This window comes from Seriola aureovittata, chromosome 21, assembly GCF_021018895.1.
Source record: "Seriola aureovittata isolate HTS-2021-v1 ecotype China chromosome 21, ASM2101889v1, whole genome shotgun sequence".
Lineage (NCBI taxonomy): Eukaryota > Metazoa > Chordata > Actinopteri > Carangiformes > Carangidae > Seriola > Seriola aureovittata.
This window is the reverse complement of record NC_079384.1, coordinates 9949389-9974588: the sequence shown is the minus strand read 5'-3', so window position 1 is coordinate 9974588 and position 25200 is coordinate 9949389. Positions and strand designations below refer to the sequence as shown.

At 39.7% G+C, this 25200-nt stretch overlaps 1 protein-coding gene across 2 annotated transcripts in view; it reads left to right on the top strand.

The window, feature by feature from the left end:
- Positions 1-25200, top strand: part of nrg3b (neuregulin 3b) — a 183752-nt gene that overhangs the window by 81969 nt on the left and 76583 nt on the right. The window contains exon 2 of one of the 2 annotated variants that reach the window (XM_056366108.1): positions 10946-11078. In XM_056366108.1, coding sequence (XP_056222083.1) covers positions 10946-11078 — 133 coding nt within the window. Of the gene's footprint in view, positions 1-10942; positions 11079-25200 lie in introns of both variants that reach the window. The other variant, XM_056366107.1, reaches the window with a different exon arrangement.

Here is a 25200-nt window from a genome sequence, read left to right as displayed (position 1 = left end):
TTCCTGGTGTTGTTGCCGTAATTGTAATGTAACTTCTTTAAGTTATCCGCATTGTTAGCTCTGCCTGCTGGTTGAGGAGTGTATAAAAAAGTGTAGCACACAAGCAGACATGAATAAATAAAAGAGGTTTGTGTGATTTTGAAGAGGTGTGTAAGAGTGCGCCTCCACCAACTGATGCAATGAACACATAAGAGAACATGGGTGTGGCATGTCTAGTTCCCTGTTGACCTGCAGCCAGGCAGCAGATGATACAAACTTGGATAAACCTGACAGTAGAATGACTGCTGCACTGCTGGATTGCCAGGGATGCACCTCCTACTGCGCCTCTCCTCCCATTGCAGCACACATACACATTGAATCACCATTAAAGGCCCGGGCATAAAAAAACCTGACTGAAAAATATCACTTTGCAATGCACCCGAATGAACCTAGAATCTGACTCTATATATATATATACTTACACATCTAAACCATTTCAAGGCAGTGTTCGTGTGTCAAATACAGTGCAAGGCAGCGTTAGCTAGGCTCACGTTTCCCTCCTTCAAAATCTAGAGTAGGACTGTGCTTGCTTTTTCATATCAATAGAATCACCAGTTGAGACGGTGTAGGGGCTAATCACAGCTTCCCTCCGGTAAACCTAAGTCCCAAACCCCATCTCAGTCAATTTTTACACCGGCTCCTCTAATCCCTCTCCCTTTTGATGTTTTCTGCTGTTTGTATAAAATCAATAAAATATACAGCAAAAAAAAAGTGCTCTCCTCTACCTTCATCTTGGCTCCTTTGAGCAGACCAAAGCCACCAAAAGGAACTAGCTGCCATCCCACTCATCTCAGGAGTCACAAAAAGAGTAAATTGTATCAGTGGGTGCTAAGACCAGCCCCCCTGCTATGCTCATGTATGCCCTCAGTAGCTCCATATGCCAAGAGAGCTGCCAAGGGAGCGGACAGGCAAGCTCAGTGACTGCCAGTCTGCAGATGCAGGAGCCGTCCGCTCATGCATATTAAACCCACACCACCTGCTCGTCGTACATCACACCCTGCGTTCTTGGTCCCAGGAATTTTAATCAACCGCTCTGACAGGAAGCTACTCTCCGCTCCACGTAGGTGAATCATTCAACTCTTCTCCTCTTACTCCCGCTCCAGCTGACATGGGGATGCATGTGGATGTTGCGTTCCCGCAACATCTCGGAGTTCCCCCGAGGAAGATGGAGAGTGGCAGAGAAAGTGGAAGGAGAGTGGAACCTGGCGATGAGGCAGAAGAGGGGGGAAAAAAAAAGTCCACTGTGCCTTAAAAATAGGAATTTCTCCAATGGTGTTTGGTTGTCTTTCTTGTCAAGTTATCACGCTTTGCATGCCATCCCTCCTCTCCTATTGTTCTCTCAGGTGCGAGTAATTGTCCGCATCCTGTTGGATTAACCAAAGGGAGAAAATCAGAGAGACAGAAAAACAAGAGGGATAAACAGCATCAATAATTGGTGATCAAAACGACTTCACAATCTTTATTGGTTTACACAGTGTGGTCGAGGCAAATTAGGCTTCTTAACTTTTCCTTTTCTGCTTTTCTTCCTCTTTTCATGACTATTTGATCTGTTTGCATGTGCAAAAGCGCATCTAGAGATGACTACTGCATAAAACAGAATTTTGAGTAATTTCCAATTCAAATATTTTTGTCAGGCATAAAGAGAGGGAGCATGGTGAATACCCATGGAAGACAACTAAAAATGCTTCTTTTTTTTTTTTTTAACACAACTGTGCGGCGATCACAACACTGATAACACTGCATTTCAGCTCATCAGCGTGAGGAAATCAGCATTTTTCTCCCCCTAGCTTCAACCGTCACGTCGGTGAAGATGTTACAGTAAGTAAATGAAGACGCAATTAGGTACTCGTTTGACTGCACCTCTCAGTCTCTCTGCCAGATTCTGCTGGCAAAGCATAATCCTCTAGAACCCCCAGGATTAAATTTTTATGCCATATTTTTAAATATAGTCTTAAACAAAAAAAAAAAAAAAAAAGCCAGATGGAGACAGGCACTGCCAAGACAAGACCAAGTGTGGTATCAGCAGTGTGGTAACAGTTAGATGCACATTAAGAGGCAAGCCAAATATGCCACATTGGATAAATTGTTTGTTAGCATCGTTAATAAACGGTAATGAAGAACAAAAAGACTCTTCATGGAAATAAATAACATATTTTGATGGACACATGGTGCGCATGTACACACAACCACACGCACGCACACACCAATAAAAGATCACAACCATATCTTCAAATGTTGGTGTTATTTAATAGGTGATGTAGTTGATCACTTGCTGCTAATCTAGACCGTGGGGCTGTATCCCCCTAATCTAATTTCCTGTTGCTTATATCACGTGCTCTCTCAAAATGTCAAAATACATCAAACACACATACACACACTCACTGCATTTAATTTGTAAGTGTGTCTGGCTATGGGTTGCTCTTCACTGCTTTTATGCCTTCTTGCACATTTATGTGCATGAGTTGTGTGTTTTTTCATTAGTTTCTGATCCTCTTTCATGGTGTCCCATTTGTAAATAATGATGAATTATTAATTGCTGAGTCCTTCCTCAAGGAACACCACAGGTATGTATATTTCAACAAAACTCCAGCAAGCTTTAATTTATGTCTCATTTCTTGCGTGTCCTGTCCTGGAATCCAAATCTAGATTTAATGTCATTGCTATGGCAAAAGCACTAAAGCGACCTCGCTCATTAAATATACATTTGATAGATTCAAATTTATTTCTACAGTCGCTGGTTATTCCGTTATTTGCTCTGTAAGTAATGGAGATAATGGCATTAAAGTACATCGCCCATTGTTGAATATGAGTTAGAGGCACTCATCCCATTCATAACAGCTTTCATCTTCATGGCTGCTGTGGTTTCTACACACATATTGTTGTAACACAGATCATCTCCATTAAAAAAGATATTCCAAAAACATATAGACACAAAACAGAAGAAATATGGAAAAAAAATAATAGACACTACATACAATACAACTAATTACATGTTTGTTTCATTTCTGAGATCATAAGCAGTAACATAATTTTGCCCCTCCTGTGCTATATTATGATAATTACACCACAAATTACAATCAATGAATCAGGATAAATTATCTGTCTACTTCCATATTACTGCAAATTGGTTGTGAAGACAAATTAGCACTGGAGAAATCACGTCTAATAATATTGTTCTGGGTTTGAGCATTCTTCTAAACCTCATTACAGATCCTGGTCTTAAACAGGAAGTCTGTAACATCTGACACATTACTTTTGACCTTGATCGCCAAGAAGCAGCTGCAGCAGGATCTGCAGGTTGAAAGAAAAGGAGTAACCGCTGCCTCTTGTCACAGCGCCACTGTCATGATCCCCATTTGAAGGCGGCTGGCATTGTGGCTTCGTCACCACCACTGACTCAGAAAACTGTGCAACTGAGGTGGCAAATCGTCTTCGAAAACCCTGAAGGCGACTTCAGAAAAGCACTTAGCCAGAGCTTGGGGTACTGATAATAACCTGGCAATATTCTTGTTAATGTTCATGTTAATTTCAGAGAAATTCATTCAATCTCACGCAGCCCCTGGAGTTCTTTGTATTTTCTGAAGGATACTTTTATAATACTTCTACATCTGTAGGTGTAACATTGTACCAAGGTCTAGCATTACTCACATCTGGACATTAAGAGGTGTTGGAATAGATCTTTGTGAATACATGATGTTCAGTACCAATGTGGTTTCAGTGTTCCTAAAGCCCTAGAGAGGAGAAAACAAAAACATTCAGGTCTTTCCTCTCTTTTTCAGAAGCCTGGTGCTTCTGTGTTTTTCTCCACTCAAGATTACATGCTCCCTCCCACGTCACCCCCCAACTCTATTCAGTCTCTCCTATTGGAGATGCAGGTTGTGTCTGACAGCGCAGACACATTGCACCTCCAACGGAGGTATAGTGCACATGAAACAACAAGCAAGCTGAGCCTTGTGATAGAACGCAGCACAGGCGATTTGGACATACAGTGCTGTCTCTTGGCTGCGAAACACTTGCACTATGTTGCGTGGGATGTGGAGAGAAATTTCATGGTCACTTTATGATCTGTTTTGGAACTGGTTTGGGAGAAGGAGGGGTTGTTGTGTGGACTGATCCACCAAACTTTAATCAAGATTCATCGGACACCGGGTCAGGAGATAATGTGGATAATTAAAACTTTTCATTAGGGGGTGAAGTGTTCCCTTAAGGTTTAATGCATGTTTGATGTCTCCTGGGGTCTACTTTATTAACCTACTGCTTTGGGCCTGCCACTGTGAACACATTCAAATCATTTTTTAGTTCATCTAATAATGATGCTATTAGATAATGACTAGACTCAAAGGTGTCACAGTGACCAAGAGGAAAAAGAGTACTTTGAACTCCAGAAGGCACCCTGCAATGAAAAACAGAATTAAATGCATATCTGTTATTTCCCTTGTGAACCCCTTCAGAAACATTTGCAACTGCTTGCCCATAGATGGAATAACTGTTCACCATCAACTCGTTTGTTTGAACATATGCAGAATAATTCGACAATTAATGTACAGTATTTACAGTATGTCGCAGCTAGGGGCTTTTGAACCACCACCACCACTGGGAATGGAGTGAAGGAAGAACAGAGTAACTGTGACAAATGTCCCACCGAATGCCTATCACCGGGCTGTCATGGCTACCAAGGCCGTGTGCTCTTTAACCCTGCTTACAGGCAGCGACTGCCACCTTTAACCAAATGTCCCGTGGGTCAACTGCTATTTGTTTGTGTCAGGTCAGGGACAGAAGGTCTCCCAAGGCTTGTCATCTTGATGAACATGCAAGACATACACAACAGAATGTATGTGCATGTTCCTGTTTGTGGGTGTGTGCGCGTACGTGTGTGTCAACTGACAAACAGTCCTCACAAGGTTAAGCCACGTGTGTCCACTGGACTGTACATGTACACATATTGACCATGGCTGTGTAAGTATTATTTCAAGCGGCTAAGTGAGGTCCTTACATTTCCCGTTCTTCCGCTCTCTGTTGTATATTTTGCCCACAGCTTTATCTGTCAAGGTCTTTTATTCATGCTCACTACCGCAATGTTTTTTTTTTTTTTTTCACTTTAAATGTTCATGTATCCTTTTCACACCACTGTTGGCTTCTGTGAAGCTTTTGCAACACATAGTATCCTATACAGCATATAGCATGTTTCGCAATGTGTTGTGCTATAGGTGGAATACATTTCTTTCATGGGAGTTAACCTTCAGGCTAAAATGCCAGCTTAGTGTCTCGCAGTGCTTGAAATCAAAAACTAAAATTGACTTTGACAGTAGCTTATTTACATAGGGAAACATGATTTAACCCAGATTTGTTGTACTTGTTTAAGAAATACCAAGTCATGTTAATTAGCCCCATTTTGACAAGATACAGCTTCTGCTTGTTGTCCTATGTGACATAACACTGACCTTTGAAATATCAGACAAATTGATTTATACTTTTGTGTGGACCTCAGCTACAACAGTGTACTGTATAGTAGTTGCCATGTATAGAGAATGAGCTTTGTGATGGGGCTCAGTAACTCAAGCAAGACTAGTATCATCAGTACTACTGTTAGCTTAGCTGCTGTTGCCTTCACATTTAGGAGGCAAAACTGGTTTTCCAGAGATGTTTAGGATGCTTGGAAATGAAGCTTTAATCTCTAATGTGACATCATTTCGATGTCACTTTTTTAACTTTCCCTTTTTTTGGGATAGCCATATGGCAACCATATGTTGGACCCTTCATTCATATGGTGCAAAAGAGCTGCAAATCTATATCAACAGGTGTCAGTGTACATAACTACGCTAACATGCTGTTCATTTTTGTCAAGGCTAATGTTTTGTCCATATCAAGTGCACTATATATATTTCTCTGAACATCATCCTGTCTGAAAGGCAGCATTGCATGATGGGTAAGCAATCAGCAGGCTCTCTTAGGACTCTCCCCTTTACGTAGTAAGGCCCTCTTTGATGTGTGCTGCAGTTCTCGCCCGACCACAGTCTCCTGGGGGATAAGGCTCAGTACAAGAACACTAATGAGCACATTAGAAGGAAGTCATAGAGGGAAAATGTTAGTTGTAAATGGCATTGTCTCTTGTGCTGTCTGTACCAGCATGCTCTGTCTACAGTAAGAGCGCATGTCTATATACATTTCATACAGAATACGGACTATATGAAGAGCACTAAGGCCTCCATATGACAATTACTTGAAAGCTTTTTCTGTGACAATTCTTTTCCAACTTTATGAAAGCATAATGCGAGATTTTAAAATTGGATTTTAATCAGGGCTGCAAAAAACTGTAATAAAAACCACCACTTTCAGCTGCACCGTAATTAACAGTTGAAAGTAATCAAGCATTGGAGTTAGAAAGTGAAAGTGGGACTGTGAAACAGAGGTGACATATGCCACTGACAATAACAGGAGCAAAGGATTATAAATGGAGCATTCACCATTTATTCCATTTAAGCGAATCACAGGGCATGAAGAAGTGATGCATCACAATTCTACCCAAATTTTCATGGCTATCATGTCAAGGCGAGTGCATCTGTTAGAAATGATGCTTGTTTTATGGAGCTGAGTTTGTTACATGCTGCAATACCAAATGATCAAAGTTTAAGCAGGAGGCAAACACCGACAATGTCTTAGTGGCAGAAAAGTAACACAAAAACTCAGATCCATGCTGCATTGTGCAGCAAAATATCTGCAAACAGTGGCCCAGTTTTATTGCTTTTAGTTTTGATTAGCTGTACATGTATGCAGAGAAGAAAATGTAGTACTGTGACTTTTTTTCCCTTTTACTGTATAAAAAACGCAGTGTATTCACATATCATGTGTCTTTTTTTATCATGCATTTAGCTTAACATTCACCTTTATTTTGATTCACCAGTTGCAGTTTCAACTCATGGGACTATGGTTTTATTGTGGAGTTATTGAAACCTTTATGTTACAATAACAGATCTGTATGTAATGATTTCACCCCCCATCCGAAATGATGATATGTTTCAGAATGAAAAAAATCCTATATTTAGTTTAAGCTGTTAGACTTTTTTGATGATATTGATTGAAAGCGATTCAATAGTAACGACTGAGAAGAACTTCCAGCCTCAGTATTCCTCTCAGATAACTCTGGTCTCTGAAGCATCATCTGAATCTGTGATCCCCAGCCAGTAGATTCCTTGAAAGTTACCGGGGGAATTGGCAATCTGGATTGCCTTTGTGCAACGGGGAGAGTGAGAGACGTGAAAATGATTTCAAAGAGTCCAGGATGAATCATGCTTCCAATGCAGCTGCCATTTATTAGCACATTTTCCTCCATTTTTTTTTTTTTAAAGGTACCTGATGGTGTTTTTTTTAAAGGGCCCTAACAGTCTGAGTTTGCTAGAGCCATGCATTACAAGGGTTTGATTTCGTAAAGAGGCTTCATTGTAAGTGTTAATAAAAGAAGCGAATGGCAACTTGTATGTTTGTCATAATTAGTCGTGACACCACATCTTAATATTAAGTAAATGCAAGGGACACATCATTTATCAGCTATTACCTCAATAATGAAGATGAAGACTCAATTTAAAAAAGTATGATAGGCTTTCAGTACTGATTTCATAGAAAAACATCTTCCAAAATAAGTTCTGTAGTTGGTCTGACTGCTTGGATCAATTACAGGGTTTACACTGATATGTTCAGGGTCAGTCCCTTGATTGTTAACAAATGGCGGCACAGAAAAAAAAAAAAAAAAAACATCAAAACATACAACTCCACATAATCACCACTCTCCTGTGACACATTCAAGAAACTGATTAATTGCTTTTTTAATTTGCTTCATTTCTGACAGGGGAATATTTAAAGAACGCAGCTTTTCAACAGGATCCTGTTTGACAGGTGCTCGTTCAAAAGTGCCCAACTCGTGCTCGCTACGCTGCAGATTTTTTACCATTTCTTGCCTGTCACAGTGATGAAAAGGGAACCCATAAGAAATTGACAGGCTGTATTGCTGGAGGCCAAACATATCTGAAGATGACTTGTTCTTCGATGTGGCCAAGAGGGTTAAAAGAGTGGAGGCAATCCTTTAAGGCTTAAGAGGTCTTTTTGCTGATTTTTGAGAGCTAATAAGTACAGCCCGCTTGTTTGTAGGAACCTCATGCCTGGTAAAGAAAAGCAGCCTTTACTTTGTAGAATGACAGGTGAGAGACTTAGCACTTTTTGTTCTGATTTAAGGAAGTGAGAATGCTGTAATGAGTGTTTTTACTTTCACATGTACAGGTCCAATGAATCATTGCGTATAGTGCTATAAGTGGAATATTAAAAGCCACAGGAAATTTCAAAGATCTGCTATTCTAAAAACCCTTTGCGCATTCAAAGTATGCCATAATATGTTCAATTTAAGACACTCATGTCAGCCTCCCTCCCTCTGGGTATGAAACTGGCACATTCACTATTCACTGTCTGAAACAGAGAACCAATATACAAAAAGGTGCTGCTATAACGTGCCTTGCAGCTCTGTGGGAGCTTTGTCCGCTCAAATGTATGGAGACATCATATATCATCATTGATTCCCGAAGTGCGGTGTCATTGGTAGCACAATGACCTTGTGTAGTTCACATCCTACCCCTCCGCTCTGTCAACAAAATGTGACAAATGAAATGAACTATTTTCCAGCAGCAGAGCTTCAGCAAAAGCTTCTTTAAAGCTCTTTTGGGTCAAAGAAAAAAAAAAAAAAACATAAGATAACAAGTTTAAAAAAAAAAAATGAAGCTTTTGAATCGCTTGAGCACAGATAAGATTACTTGTGATACAGGTACTAAAAAGGTGTCTGTTATCAGCATGACCTTGGCTTTTCCAATGTAAATATATCAATGCGTAGGCTTACAGCACAAAATCAATTTTCTCTTTTGTCAGAAAAGCTCTGCCTCGTGTGTTTCAACCTGAACCACTGACCTAACAGCGGGCGTTGTCTTTGTATATCAAACGTGTTATTTTTCACATGTGGTCACTGCTGCTGTCTGATTAAAAAGCTACGAGGGACTTTTAAACGCCGTGACAATTATTGCCACGGACGTGCGTACCACAGGGGGACGTTGTGTTCTATTTTTCTATTATTAAAGTTGCATCTTGGAATAGATAACCTTTTGAACAATCCACTGTGGGAATTTGTGGAATTAATATTACAAGATGTTATGCGGTGTCTTTTAAAGCCTAGAGAGTGAGGGAGTCGACTTGAGGTCGGCCTACTTTCATATGCATCCCACTCGAGGGGCTGATAAATAAGAACTGATCCAAAAATTATTCTAAGCAGCAATCAAAATGCAAGACGTGCAACAGATACAGAACGTGAAAGTATTACCTTTCTTATCTGTTAAATACATCCTCTTACATGAGGTTCAAACAAAAAAAAAAGTCAACGACCCCAAATGCGTCTGAAGATATGATCTGAGCTGCTACAGTAAGTGGTTTAAATGATATCTTCCAAAGTTTTTACTCTGACAGAGTAGAGTCTTGGTTGGCCCCTGGAGCACCACATATCTTTTTTTGTGTTCCCTCTGATCTCTCATCATCTCCTGGGCCTTACATCAAGAGCCCCCAGATTTATCGATCAATGGCCATAAACAAAACGCAGATTGAACTGGGCACTGGGGCACAGCAAACGGATTACCGAGTTTTTTTATTCTGCCGCACGCAATTGGTGGCGAGAGCCTCAGCTGAAAAAGGCCATTGGCCGGGAGAAGCTGCGACGCATAAAGCAGACTGGGAGACAGAGATTCGGCAGACTCGCACAAAACAGGATGATAGGAATAGGCCCTGGAATGACAATTTGAAGAATATGGTGTGTGAGTGCATGTTTGTGCGTTCACATGGCGTGTCTGCGTGAATAGTATAAATGGATGAAAGCAGAATCTGATGTGTAATCCAATTGTATTGGCAAGGTATTGAGCGTAATACCAATCCAATTTCCAATGCTTGACTACATGATGGAGTGAAAGAGCTCCTGGATGATAAGTTCTGTGTCACTGTACTGTACTCGTGTGTGTGTGTGTGTGTGTGTGTGTGTGTGCGTGTGTGCGTGTATGAGTTTGATAGAATATCTGCATACATTAGCGTGTGGTTGCACATGCTAGCAGACATTATTTATACGTCGCTCTGACCACATGCCTGACAGCTGTGCATATTTCACAGGGTGGAGAAACCTGCATTGCAGTGCTTGAACATGGCAGCCATGCTCTTGATGTGAGAGCAGCTCAGGGTCAGAGTAGAATTAAAGCTACATCATCAGGCCAATTTCTCTGTCTCTGTTCTGCCTTTGTGTAGTGTGACATCATTATCTTCTCCCTTGCTTACATCTTTCTTACCAAAGCAGCAGACTGCGAAATTCACTGCGGAGTTGTGGTTACACTACTTAACTTGAAACAGCAGGAATGCAGTACATATGTTTAATAAAAGCATAGACATATACACAGAAAGCAGTAGCAACACCGATAACATTCATTCATTTTAAAGCAGTCAGTAACATGCTTTACATCATTACTTCATTTTCTCTCTTGCATTATGTCAAAGTCACAAATCTTAAGGCAGAAAATGCTAATTTAGCTCAGTCCGTAATGAAGAGAGATGTTCCCCGGGCTATCCTGCCTTTAGCCCGCCGAGTCTCAGAAATCAAGGAAGGAATAAAGTCTTCTCTTTCAATCTGAGGAGAGTGGTCATATTAGTACAAAAAAAGAAATCACTGCAGAAGGAGAACTACAAGCATGACGGCCATCTGCAGTAGGCAGCACATCAAAAAGATTAAAGAAACGAGAAATGTTCAAGATGCAAAACTGAAAGAAAGAGACTTTTTCTTTTTTTTTAGTTTTTCTGGCCGACTATAACTAAATCTGTCTCCCTCTGTTTCTGTCTCCAGCAGTGGCCCCCACACTTCCAAGTCTACGTTCAGAGGTCTTCAAGCCATGTGTGGAAGACAAGGATCTGGCCTTCTGTCTAAATGAGGGAGAGTGCTCCATCATCGAAACCGTGGCTGGGGTTCACAGACACTGCAGGTGAGTCTGGTAGTGCTTGTGTGTGTGTGTGTGTGTGTGTGTGTGTGTGTGTGTGTGCGCGTGCGTGTGTGTGTGTGTGTGTGTGCGTGCGCTTGTGTGGGTGGGTAAAGCATTTGGTTTCATTCTCATCATTGACGTTTCCCCTCTCTGCCCTTCCCCTCCAATCACTAACCTTGAGGTCATTTTCATTCAAGCTGCTTTTTTTGTCTCCAGGCTGACAGACTGTGTTCTTACAGTGATGACACACAGGAAAATCGTTGTGCGAATGCGCCTAAAATGCACCGAAGATCTATAATCACCCAAAGCACTAACCCGGGGATCAGAGATGCTTTGGCCGCATTAGATGCAGCGGATTCTCTGATCTGCACAACCGAACTACGCAAATGGAAAGAAAATGCTTCCATGTAGATTCAACTAGGACGCACATGGGGAGCAAATGTGATCAAACCTCTGTCTTCAATTTGACAAAAGTTTTAATAGTGGTAGCAGTCTTATAAAAAGCCCTTTTCCTCACGTATTAACCTTGCATGAATGTTGTTGGATATGACCTCTTTGGTATAAGGTTCATTTTAATGATAGGTGTAAAGATGGGGCTCTTGCAAGCTCCTTCTTTGATCATACTTAAAAGCAGCTGAATATATATATATATTTTTTTTTTTTTTTTGCAGTTTTCCTTTCTGTCTTTTTTTCCTTTTGTTTGCCTCAGGCGCTCACTCAAACCTTGACTGCCCAAGAGAATACATACAGATAACTCCTGTTAATATACCCTTGACGTACTTTGACACATTGTATAATGTGGCAGGGATAATTAAAATGCCAAAAAAGCAACAAATCCAATCACAAACTATGCCTTTGACAACTTATTTGCCTATGTTAGCAAGCCTTTAGTGTTTATCTGTCAGGCCACCTAGTTATTTTTCTTCAAAGTAAAAAACAGCAGGCTAGGAAACATTCTTATAACTAATTCATATGTGATTGTATGTATACTGCAGATTTCTGTACACACGTGTGCCATTCATTTGCGGAGTTGCAAGTTCTTGCTTAGACCTTAAACTTCTCTCATCTTGATATGATCCTGCATGTCGGCCCCACCCTACACGCTTCCAACTCTGCAATCACTCTGATGTATCACTGTGAAAATGCATCACTTTAAAAATACATGATAAGAAACGTTCTTTCTGAGGGAAGAGTTGTGCTGAGTGGTGCTGAATTGAAAAACAGCTCATTAGTACACCTACCTGGAATTAAAGGGTCTAAATCTTCGTCTTAAAAAAAAAAGAAAAAGAAAAGAAAAAAAAAAAGTGCATTATAAATAACACATGAGGATGAGTCAAGTTGTTCAGAAAAGTAAATGCTGGGTGAAATAAAGTTGAAAAATAGTCAGGAAATTGTGCGTTTAATTAAAACTCACTGACCACTGGGTTTGAGAAATGGATAGTAGTTTAGTAGTAACTGTGTATAAAAAAAATTAATGATAACACTGTAGCACTTGTATATTTGATAGTATAATGATATATAATTTCACTGTGAGACGGCTAGAAATAATTAAATGATAGGAGGCAGAGTCGGCGTGTGTTTCCTGTCAAATTACAGTCGCCGGCACAACAATTTCCAATGTGCCACCTGTTCAACAGCAGCATCAAGAAACCCTGAAGACCCATAGCAACTACCCTCTGGGTTATAATTAGCGCCGGTTGAATGACTGCATATAGGACTCAGGACAGACTGGAGGGCCTAACCTAGAGGCACTGTCTGCCGATTTCTCTTGAGCTGAGTGCCTGTTGCGTGAAAGAATGATTACAGGTTTGCAAGATCTTTTATTGAAAGGTTGTTTCTTTTGCCAGGGAGAAGTCCCGGCAGTAACTCAGAAGAACATTATCATATTATTCAAAAATCTCTGCCAAGTTAATGTCATTGCTGCATGGTTGGAACTCCAGGTGTGCTTCAGATTTTTAAGGCGTGCTTTTGCGAGACAGTAATCACTATATTGAATTATTTTGAAGGCACTTTGCATCAAGTATTAGTAAGTAATTTGAAAATCAAATCTACTGTTATTATAGCTGCATTAAAGTATTTCTGACCATTACAAATTCAGAGCAGCGGAGTCCTAATTCTATGAAGCTGAAACAGTTCAGTATTTGTACTATCAAGCCTTTAAAACCTTTAAAACTTCCTTTATTCCATGACATAAAACAATCCTCCTTCCAATATTCCAATAGTCTTTTTTCCTCTTGTTTGGTCCAGCAACTCCTGAGAAAACTATCCGTGTCTTTTTTGGCTCGCAAAATGTTCACCTTTCTTCACCAGCCTTATGTTTACTCGGATCTTCGCCATTTCATGCTAAGCAGGTAACGTACAGTCAACTTATGTTTGCTGAAAATGGCTTCCCACGGTTTTATTTATTATTTATTTTTTGTGGGGTTCAACCATATGGACTGACAAACGAAAACAATGAGCTGAATGCTGAAAAAAGCTGTAGAGTTGCTGCCGTGCTATTACTGTATCCATGCTACACTGTACACTATGTTTACCCTCTGGTCCTTCTTCCTGTCAGAGATACTGTGAGTGAAGATAAACCCCAGATATTGTCCATCCACATTCCGGGACACAGCTAAAACAGAAAAGGTTAGGGGGCTGGAGGAAGTGCTGCTGTTCATTCATCCCTCGTGACAGTAAAGTAAAGTAAAAACCAAACAAAAATTAAAGGTTCAACAATTCCTGCCTCCTTTGATGTCATCTTCTCCTCCTCCAAGCCACAGTGCAAAACAGCATAATGGATGGCTGGATGTTTTCCAACATGAGACAAGTAAAGATGTCAGAACAATCTTTAAACACTTGAATCATTGGATGAGAACACACTTTCGAACGTATGGGAATCAATTTATTTTGTTATGAAACATTTCCCCCGCTCTCCTCCCTCGCTACGCCCCCCCCCCAACTCTCTGCCTGATGTTCATGTTTGCCAATGCTAATAAGGAGCCCAAAATAAACATGCAAATGTGAGTTTAAGACCTACTTCCAGATCAGTGCAGCGGCTTCTTATACACTAAGTACAATAAACGTACAATAATTCAAATGCCTTGTGATACTTCATACAGTCAGTCATACAGAATTATTACTGTATAGATAACTACAAATTAAACCATTCTGAATCGAGGTTTATTTAAAGCAGGCAATTACTCACTCCAGTGTCCTGCTAAATTCCCCCAAATTTTCCTCCTTTTAATAGTAGAAACTGGCAGAAAAGGTCAAATCAAAAGTATATTTTTATGTTTGTTTGTACCTTTTTAAATTGGAACAAATGCCAAACACACTGGACTGAGTTTAAATATGATTTAAACCTATTTCAATTTCCAAAATTAATTGTTAAAACTTTAACGAGACAAATATTAATGCCAGTTATTGTATTCAAATTCTCCTCTTGCAATTTGCAGTGCTATGTCAATGCAGCGTCTGTTTAGTTCATAGAAATCTAAAAATAAAGAACTTGAAATGTCAAGCATCAGCTGTCAAACGCGGCACAAATCAAAGAAGACTTCTAAATCTCAGTATTGTCCTGTGTAGATCCACGGTATCAAATCCGCCTTCAGGAGGAGGAGAAACATGATTTTGACGTGCACTTCTGATAGCAAAGGCGAGACGATAAGATGATGACACAGTTTTCTTCGGGAGAGATGTCAGACTCACTGAGGGCACAAAAGTAGAATCCACGTATCCCATGAAAATATAAAAAAAAGCCAAAGGTGGAGGAATACATTATCAGGAGGTGTAGTAGAGCTGGCCTTCATACCCAATCATGTCACTTGTTTTTCTGTTCTTGTGTTCAGCACCACAGCACTCACACTTTTTTAAATTCTTTTTTATTTTGATGGTGAGTCTGGAATGAAAAAACACCACTAATATACTGCATATAACTGTACCTTGAACCATGCATTTTAGCTATGATCTATACAGGTGGGCGGTACAAGGACGTTTATGCTTATTATTAACAGCAGAATTTCAGTGCTGCATAACCGCTACTGAAATGCAGCACATTTTTCCTGTCCTTCCACTTAAGCGCAGCGATGCTAATAGTTATTCAGCAAAATATCAAATGTGTGTTTTTGGTGTTTCATTTCGAATCAGTGTGTTTAAAAAAAAAAAGGTCCAGGTAGAGTTATTGAGAGGTTAACTGGTGGTGCAAATAGTAAAGCATTGGCTCGTTCCGTATGTGAGGTCTGTGAGTTACAGGAGGGCATGTGTGTAATTCAGCGAAGCGGAACTTGCCAGAGCCACTTAAAGTCCTCCCTGGGCACGAGACAAAATAGGACCTTATGGCCTCTGATAATATCTTTCAGAAATAACTGTGTTGTAATTGATCATTCCGCATGGACGCCCTTCATTCAGCTTAGCTCTTCCTGATGATACGCCCCAACCCGAGTAACGTTCTTTCTGCATTTTTCAATACAGTCATTTCTAGCAGTTTTCTAGTTAAAAAAATATTGGACCTGTTCAGTGATGCAGGTTTTGACTTTGAAGTGAGGGCTCGGCAGTGTCAGTCTGACATGTGCTCAGCAAACCAAAAGCATGCATTTAGCCACGGTTGGAGGGCGTTGTAGAATATATTAGATGGAATGAGGGTGCACTGCAGCGGTGGCCACCACCTGCAGCATCGTGTTGCTTTTGGTGACACACAGCAGTGGTCATGACATTCAGACACTGAGAAGCTGTGTGTTCTTTACTCATCAGCATCTGCAATACACAGCACAGAAGTGAATTCTTGATCATTCAAAAAGGCAATTAATTCGTTTACATAATTAACCTCTCATACAGTCTCTCAGCTTTATCACAGCAATATTCTGTTTGTAGTAACATCATCTCATACTGCAAAATCCTTTTTTTCTTAACTTAAAAGGAGTAAAAGATCCCCCCCCTGCAAAAATCTGTAGGACACATGGTCTCCCTTCGCTGAAAATTATCGCCTGCTTTCAACATAATGCTTCCTAACTTGTGTGTGCATTGTATCAACAACACATAACACGGAGGCTCAGTTGTGCTGCACAGATGATGCAAAGCTGCTGCAAGTTAGCTGTGTAGCTGAAGCAGCTTGATACTGCCACCTTGCCAAAACAGAAACATGAGGAGGAAATACAACTACAACACAATGTGTATGGGTATTGAGTTTTTTATACACAGTGAACCATGAGTATGGGTTTTTAATATTTTTCGTTATAATTGAAATATAAAGCCTTGATGATAGTATAAAAAAGCTAAATTACTGTGCCAAACCAAAGTTGAGAAGCATTACATAAAAATTTATAAGGGTGCATTTTGCATTTTAAGAAGTGTTTTTAACAGACACAGTTTAGCATATTAATTTCCACTGCTAAGATATTTGAATGCGTTTGTTCTAATGTGATGATACTGCGAGTATCGAGGACTAAGTGTCTTGCAACTAGTATACAAAGCTTTAAATACAGATTTAATGAGCCCATGATAATGATGGATGTTTACGTATGAATTTTCAGTGCAATTTTGGCACCAATTAAATTTAGTTAAAGTCAAAGCAAATGGAATTACCCTGCCTCGCTCGTTTTGACATTGAGATTTGTTGCTGCCTTTAATAATGATGATCATAGAGGGAAAAGTGAGACTTGCCTGATGGTTTCTTTTACTGTGCCTTTAAATATCCATACGTATTTAATGGTTTCGCTTTTATTCACCTCAGCATGGAGGATGAAATCAAAACCACCGTGTGTGTCTGTGCGTATGTGCATTAAAAGCCTGGCAAAGCTCAAGGTAGCTCGTGTCTCCTATTACCATGGTAACTTCTTCCCTCATTAGTATGAAGCCAGAAGCAGAAAAAAAATAGTTGTTGACTCACTCATAGTGCGCCTGCTATGGCAGTTACATTCAAATGTTCTATCATCGCTTATCTTTTGCATTATATTTTCTGCATTTATTCAGACTGATCTGACATCAGAGTATCTGTCAGCTAATAGTATGAGTGACTGCTGTCGTGAATAATTCATGACAAAATTTGCACATTTGATTGCTTCAACAAAAGCTATGCTGACATAAGATATTAGCTCATATTTAAACGAACATTGATTTGTTTTATGTCCTTTCCTTCAGAACCCATCTGTGCAGATGGATAACTAGTAAAACCAGAGTTTCATAAGTGTTCACGCCTGTGTGTGTGTGTGTGTGTGTGTGTGTGTGTGTGTGTCTGTCTGTGTGTGTGTGTGTGCATCTGAATGCCTTAGGGGACATGTTCATCTATCCTGATGAGGAAGCACATGAAATCGCACAAATGCAATAAAAAAAAACCCTCTGCTCTCCCCTTCCCCATGAGGAAAAGAGCTGTTTCTATTGGTTCTTTGCTGTAGGGTTAAGCTCAAGGATAGGCTGAGAGCGACTGTGCGTTTGTCTCTGTCTCTGTGAGCTTGTTTTTATTTTTTTGTGTTTTCCCAGGACCCAGGAGACATTGACAGCAGTATTAACAGAATCTGATATGACAAAATGAATCACATAAATGAAGACCACAGCCTCTTAACTTTCCCTTCCTGTTTTTCTTCCTCTCATCTTCCCTTTTCTACGGGGAGCCAGTTCAGCGATTAAATTGTCACTGCACCGTCAGACCTTGACAGGCTGCACTAATCCACGATGCTGTCGCTCCTCTGCTGATCCATCCTGCTAGGGAGGACGTTCTCCAGGCTAAAAGCCAATGGGCCATGTCCCCCCACTACCCACCCAGCTGCTGTATGAAAGCAACACAATTATAAACGTGGGAGCAGACTTACCTGCTGGCAACATACCATGACAGACCCATCATCTCGCCTTGGAACTGAGTACAGTTGGCAGATTAAGTTTCTGATGCAAGATAATTAATTGAGAAAAAAATATGCTGGTGCCCCAAATGTTAAATTGTAGTACATCATCTGCTCTTTTCCTGACCGCCAACAAGTAGACACTTTATATCTCTCATTATCTCTCGATATATGAGTTATTTATTTGCCTCTACAAGTCAAACCTTGTTTCTCCTCCTCTTCACTACTATGTGCATACTAATATATAAACATAATTTCTCCGTCCACGCTTCCATCTTGGTTCTTCCTTTTTCTTTATTAATTTTATATTCTGCAGGCCCGTCACAAACGCTTGCAGATGAAAGACTCACATGTCCATGTTCAGCTAACAAAGGCTGCCTTGTTTTTCCAAGCTACAAGACTTAATGAGCATGGGACAGACACGTTGTCAAGAAATCCACCATGGCTTCAGACAATTAAAGCTTTCAAATGTTGTTGGACTATGATTTACTGTTTAACATATTCAGCTTAGTTAAAAAAAAAAAAAAAAGGAGAAAAAAAAGTACATTAAATTGCTTTGTTGATTTCAGCCATGCATGCTTGTGTAATAGCTTAATAGAAGGTACTGGAATGTCAGTTGCCCGAAGGTGATAAAACCCCTTTTATAGTCAAACTGAAATTAAATTAATTATTGCTAAGAAATCCTTGGTGTTATAATGGAGTGATTATTGACCTCTTTTGCAGTTCCAGGTGTCCTGCCAACACTGGCGGCCTGTAGAAAATGCTTTTTGGGCCACAAGGGATGTTGGTCGTTGCAGTTCTGCAAAAGGCCACTAGAGCTAATTGGCAGTAAAGCCGAGTGGTGCAAAGCTGATTCTAAAATGTACTACAGTTAATCACTGCAATGGGAAACGCCCTCCCGGAGGCCTACAAATGTGTTTTTTTGTTGTTGTTTTTTTTTTAAGTTTTGTCCACGTTTGAGAATCTAAGAAATATACACAGTAGCTGCAGCGTCGATATTTCCTCACATAAAAGTGAATAGGACTCTACTGACTTTAAGACATCTTGCCCAAGGTCTGAGCACAAAGGTGTGCCTCTGTCGCTGCTGTGTTGCCTTCGAATCTGAAATCAGACAAAAAGAATTTGAAAAAATATGTCTTTCAATTCACATCACCATCCTAATAAATGGATAAAAATTCTGTCCCTCTACAACCACCATAGAGAGTAAATCATTTCATCACGGTATGCTCCCAATTACAAAGTCACAGTCACAGAGGACTGTGCACAGATACATTTGGAAAAACTTCACATCACAATATGAGATGAGAGGCAAAAACCGACACAGACATGAACACAGCACCTCTCCCTCCGCTCTCTCTTCCCCCTCATCAAATGCGCGCTAAGATTTTCGATAAAGTAATGACGGAGCATTTGAATGTAACCACCACAAAGAGACTGCATTGGATTTGAAAGCAGCAGCGCGGCCCCTGCCAGTTGCCTGCTGCACTTTACTTGTCATTTGGTTGTGAGCTCAGCTGGTGAAGGATGACATCTGCTTCTCATTACTGATGTTTAGACTAAATGATTTTCACCGGTGGACACAGAATAGAGACCATACAGCTACATCATCGTGTCTGAGCCCAGAAAACACTTTGACAGCTGATTTTGATAACTCTCTAGCCTCCACATGCAGATGGTACCTCTCTGGGACTTCTTTTTTTTTTTTTTTGTTTCAAGGACTGCCTATGGTGTCTGTTACTCCCTCATTAGGACGAGATGACCAGACTGAAGAGGATAAGAAGAGGGACAGGTGCTAGTTGGTGTCTGACAATTACATGTAATTTTTTGTTAATAGGGAAACAATGTGTGGGAGAAGAGCTTCCTCTCATCTCAAGGGTATCAGACGGCAGAATCTCTCAGATCAGGAGTTCAGGTGCAGTTTAGACCTCAACCGTGCTAAGGCTTGTCATCTGTGCTCCACCAGAGGGAGCTCTACTGATTCCATCATTACAGGTAGAAACTAGACATTTTAAGTGCAGCTCCTTTGTATCCTGCTTAGGAGGTATTTTTTTGTTAAGGTCCAAATGCTAAGGTTAATAAGTGTGTTTTTTGTGTATCATGTGAAGCAATGTCTATTTTCTTACTTTACATGTAAAGCTGTTGTGTTTTGTCTCAGAATTGTAGAATTCAGTGGGATAGATGCAGGATACAGAAAGATTAGTGAAATAGCCCTTTGTCTTCCTCATTTTTCGCTCTCTCTCTCCATCAGAAGTTCAGTACAGTAAGGCTCAGACCCTCTTTTTAGGATCTTTACTGGCTTTGCCTGAGCTGTAGCTTGTACATTTTATCTGCAGGAGGGTGTCAAATAAGATAAACAGATCAGTTAGTTGGGAAACACAAGGCAGAGGATTGAGCAAAAACAGATAAGAAGACAGCACAAGAACAAGCAATAGAAAATGTCTGGGAAACAAAAAAAAAAGAAGGAATAGGTGCAGTTGGTGGTGCTTAACCAAGGTGATATTTCATCATCAAATGATCTGACATGATTCTTTATTTTCCCTGATATCTTCGTGCTATACTCGGCATGTTTTCGCTAGAGGGTTTGCTTTGCTTTTTGCACCGGGAGAACTGTCCATGTTTATTGATGGAACACTCCTGAATTGAATTTGAATGTAATTAAGTAAAGTAGCAAATGGAAAGAGACAGAAGAAATCCCATTGTTCCACCTCAACCTGTCTCAGGCTGAGAACAATTATCCAGCAACAGACTAGTTTAATCCATGTTCTCTGGAAACAACAAGCAAACTGGGGATAAATATTCATTTGTCAATACAGAAAGATGTTAACTAAGAGAGCTGGGACAGAAGGGGGATGCTCTGGCTGCTGAAAGAAACAGTTACAATCATTGAAGCGAATTTTTCTTTTAAAAAAGAATTGATTTTATTTGTACTTAAAAAATACTAAATGATAATAATAATAATAAGAAGAAGAAGAAGAAAATCAGATTCAAAGACTTGAAAAATTTACAAGAATCAGCCAACCAGCACTAATCATAGTTCTGAGAAACAATAGAAGCCTTATGGACCAATTAAATTATATCACCACCTGTTGATATGAAGCTATTGCCCCTTAAATTTTCTTTAACCAACTACATAATACATTTATAATAAATTACAAGTAAAGGTATTAAAACATTTAGAAGTTACAAAAAGGAACATGAATAATTTTTTTTTTTTTATGTCAACACCACATAGTAGTAATGCAACACCCCTCATATATATACTGAGCTGGATGTACCACTGGGCGTGAGCAGAAACGAGAAACAACCTCTCAAAGTGCTAATAACATTTTTAAATTGAATAACTAACCATTATTGGGACCTTAAATATTTATTTTTCCTTTTAAAGACCATTTGATTACGTGACAATGATTACATAGCCGTTACCACCAGCAGCCAGGTCTGCTGATTCACACACGTGTGATGTAACCACAGTGAATTTGAATTAAGCACATCAGTCTGTCATGTGTGCACTCAGCTCGAGGCTAAGCCATCTTATCTATATGCAAATCTCAGTTCAGGGACCTTTTTTAGAAAGCTACACAATGTATGTGTTTTTTGTTTTTTTGTGACAGACTACTTGGCAGGAAATGCTGCTGTGTAGTGAGTTCTTGAGCAGACATGTCAGGTTTTATTGGTGAATTCATATGGGAGGTGAAACGTGAACAGGTCACACTGTGACTCTATGGAGGTACTGATGGGGGAAGAACAACATTGGCAGTGATTCATGGACAGTTTTCTAAGCCCCGCCTCTCTTCATTACTGTTGCTACACACATAAGAGGTCTTGAATATGCACTTTATAGCTAAAAGACTGAAGCTAAAGGTGTTCAATCAAAATGGCAGCATCTTCACCAGGTGATCAATTTGGGAGACATGTGACACTAAAAAAAAAAAAAGAACCAGCTTCAACGTATCATGAGAAAAAGCTTTTTATATTTATTGGGCATGAGGACTAACCAGTGTGTTTGGTAAACTAACCCTGTCGCTGGGATTTTAGCAAATCAGGTCGGTTATTTATTTTGGCAGCTTATGACAATCAGAACCTCTTAAGCTACATCCACACTAATACGTTTTAGTTTGGGTTTGCCACGTTCACGCCTGGCGTTTTTGAGCCTCTAAAAGAGAGACTTTTGGAATCACTGCTGACCCCGTTTTAGTTTGAAAACTCCAGGGTTGCGTTGTGGTCTGGACTACTGATGGGATCTTATCAGTCATGGCTACCAGTGGTGAATGCAGCATGGACATGCTACAACATATTACAAGTGTTGTCTTTGCTAGCAGCTGTTGTGCAGCTAAATTCTTCATTTCAATGCTATGACTTCCTTGTTCGTAGTATTTTTTGCAACTAGCCAACTGCAAAGTGGACCATCTGTTTCCTGTTTAAGCCGGCAGACGAATGCCCGGTGTTTGTGAATGGTCATGTTAAACATGTACTCAGGTGTGTTAGTATGGACGGAGACCATTTCTTATGCGGAGCTAAAACACTCGTCTGGACAGAGATGGTTTTTGTTTTGAAACGCTGTTTTAAAATGAACCGGATGTCGCCTTAGTTTTACAGGTTTAACAAACAAGCATTTGCAATAACTTGTGAGCATGGCATGCAGGAAAACAAGTGTAGCGTTGACTGTGATGTTTGGCATTGTGTCATTAACTGGGAATTGAGAAAACCCACCTAATGTGATGGAACTTCATCTTAAAGTGAAGTTTTATTTTCGTTTGACTCGTTGAGAGAGGGACGTCATGAGTCTGACCTCATCAGTTTAAAGAAACTGAGATTAAATCCAGGCCTGTTGTTTCAAATGATCTCTGATGAATGGACATTGTAGCTAATGCTCCATGCTCTGATTGACCTCTGCACAACCTTTGGCATGGTAAATAATGAAGTGAGGAATTGGTTTGGGACTGATCAGGACTGTTTATCTGTCAGTATGTTTTGGGGTTTTATTGGTGATTGTGTTACTTCTGCTTAAGTTAGTATGCATGGTGTGGTTAGCCACAGGGTTTGTTTCATTTCATGGCAAATGCTGCCATCTCTGTCAAATATGTAGCTCCCAAATGTCTTTGAACTACATGCAGAAAGACACTGAACACAAACAAAGACGTCTTCGGCTCGTTTGACTCTACAAAGTACATTGAATTTTAAATCCCAGAATTTGTGGGTTTCATTTGAGTTATGTTTGCACTTTCAGTAACATAACAGAAAGTTAATCCCATCATGTTTTAATGAATAAAGAGCAATGCAAGGATCATTTTACACTGACACAATTTTATCAGAATTAAAATACTTGCTGGTATTGTTTCTCGATTGTCATGCTCAGAAATCAAAGCGCATAGACAAAATTAATTAAAAAGTTGAATAAAAAGTCAATGAAATACTTCAATGGACTTAATGTTTAAAAAAGGCTAAATATATCTGTAATTAATGAATCACAACATTCACAAACATGCGCCTATTCTTTTTTTTTTGCTGAAGCCACAGAAAGTCCATGATAAATGCCAACAGGCACTACTGTATTCTCTTTTTGTCTGCACCCAGAAGTTTTTTTCGGTTGAAGAAGCTGTCTAAACTTTTCCAAACAGTTCAGTAGATATCAACATTTTTACAGGAAATCATGACAGTGATTACATGTTTTGAAATGCCTTTGGGTTCTTGGATGTTGATGTCGTTGAAGCTTTGTTGATATTTTTGCAAGCGTGCCACTCTCCTGCTTGTCACTGCCGTTTCTATGAGTCTCTGCAGAACTCCGCTTATGAAAGGTCCTGCCATCTCTAATTAGGTGTTGTCATTGTGTTGCAAACCAAAGCTCGTACAATATTTTGAAATTCCCCAAAAAGGGCATCACAGAACAGCAGGGCTTTTACATGTCCCAACTTAATCATACTTGTTTTCACAGCCAGCATCAAACTTAATAAAATCCATAGATGTACACTCATATAGTCCTAAGTTGTATTATTAATCAAAAGTACAGTATGTCTGATTTAATCTTTGATGGGGTTCAGAGTTGCCACTGTGTTTTTAACTCGCTTGCATAGGCCTGCTGGATGCAGCACATTAAAAATAATTAGGTTGCCTTGACTGATTGATTGTAAAGTAATACTACAGTGCTTTCTCTGATACACATACACCCACTTACAGGGAGACAGAGAGAGAGAGAGAGAGAGAGAGAGAGAGAGAGAGAGAGGGTGGGGGGATTATTTAAAAGTGATCTTCAAAAAAAATCATTAAATCCAATCTTTTGAGTTACTTCGCCTGGTAGGTTATTAACACTAGTAAAGAGAAAATGAAGTTTCACAGGAAAGCAAGACACACACACACACACACACACACACACAGAGAGAGAGACTAATGCTACAACACCGGAAATGTTTGATTAAGGGATACATTAAAGCCACCTTCTTATCTTCATGCCAATGATTTACAACGAAATTCAAAAGAACATAAAATCTGGGGGAAAAAAGTCACACCATAAGCACTGAATTTAATCACATTCAAACAACTTTTTTTTAGCTAATTATTGGTTAAATCACCAGAAAGCTCCAAATTGGCCTGTTTTGAGATTCAAAAATCTTTTTTTTTTTTGTTGAATGAAAGCTTTCTTGTCTTTTTTGTGTGTGTTTGAGTGTGTCAAGGCATTGTCTGTCATGTTTGACAAATGTGTGGCAGAAGCTGAAAACTGGCATGAAGTCACAAGCATAAGACAAGCACATCATTAGATTTCAATCCTCCGCAAGCTTGTCATAAGTCTGAACAGAAGGTTAAACTTTCTAATTGATGTCCTGAGCTTCCTTAATCACTGCTTGTGTGAGAGAGCAGAGACCTGAGAAAGAGTACGACGGAGAGAGAGAGAGAGAGAGAAAGAGGGAGACAGAGAGAGAGAGAGAGAGAGGAAGATTAGAGTGTCTTGACAAGCAAAGCCTTTCAAGTTTGTAAGTTTGAAGTGCTAATGACATGCAAATGTGTGCAAATGAGTGTGCACCCACCCCCTAAAACTCTCGCCGAACACTTGAAGCTGAGTGAAATTCTGCGCTCGCTGGTGTTTGTCTATAAATAGTGGAAGTTTGGGGAAGTTGGACTGTTTTTAACTTTATTAGCAGTAGTCCAGATCACTGGAAACCAAACAGGACCGTGTCTCTTTCCAGATTAAAATTAATTTAATTCTTAAATTAGTAAAATGTTTTTGTGATAAATATGTATGTCACAGTGACAAATCTAATGTATGCATTTATGAATCAAATTAATAGCAACTTGACCGAGTTATACTGATAGTGATAATC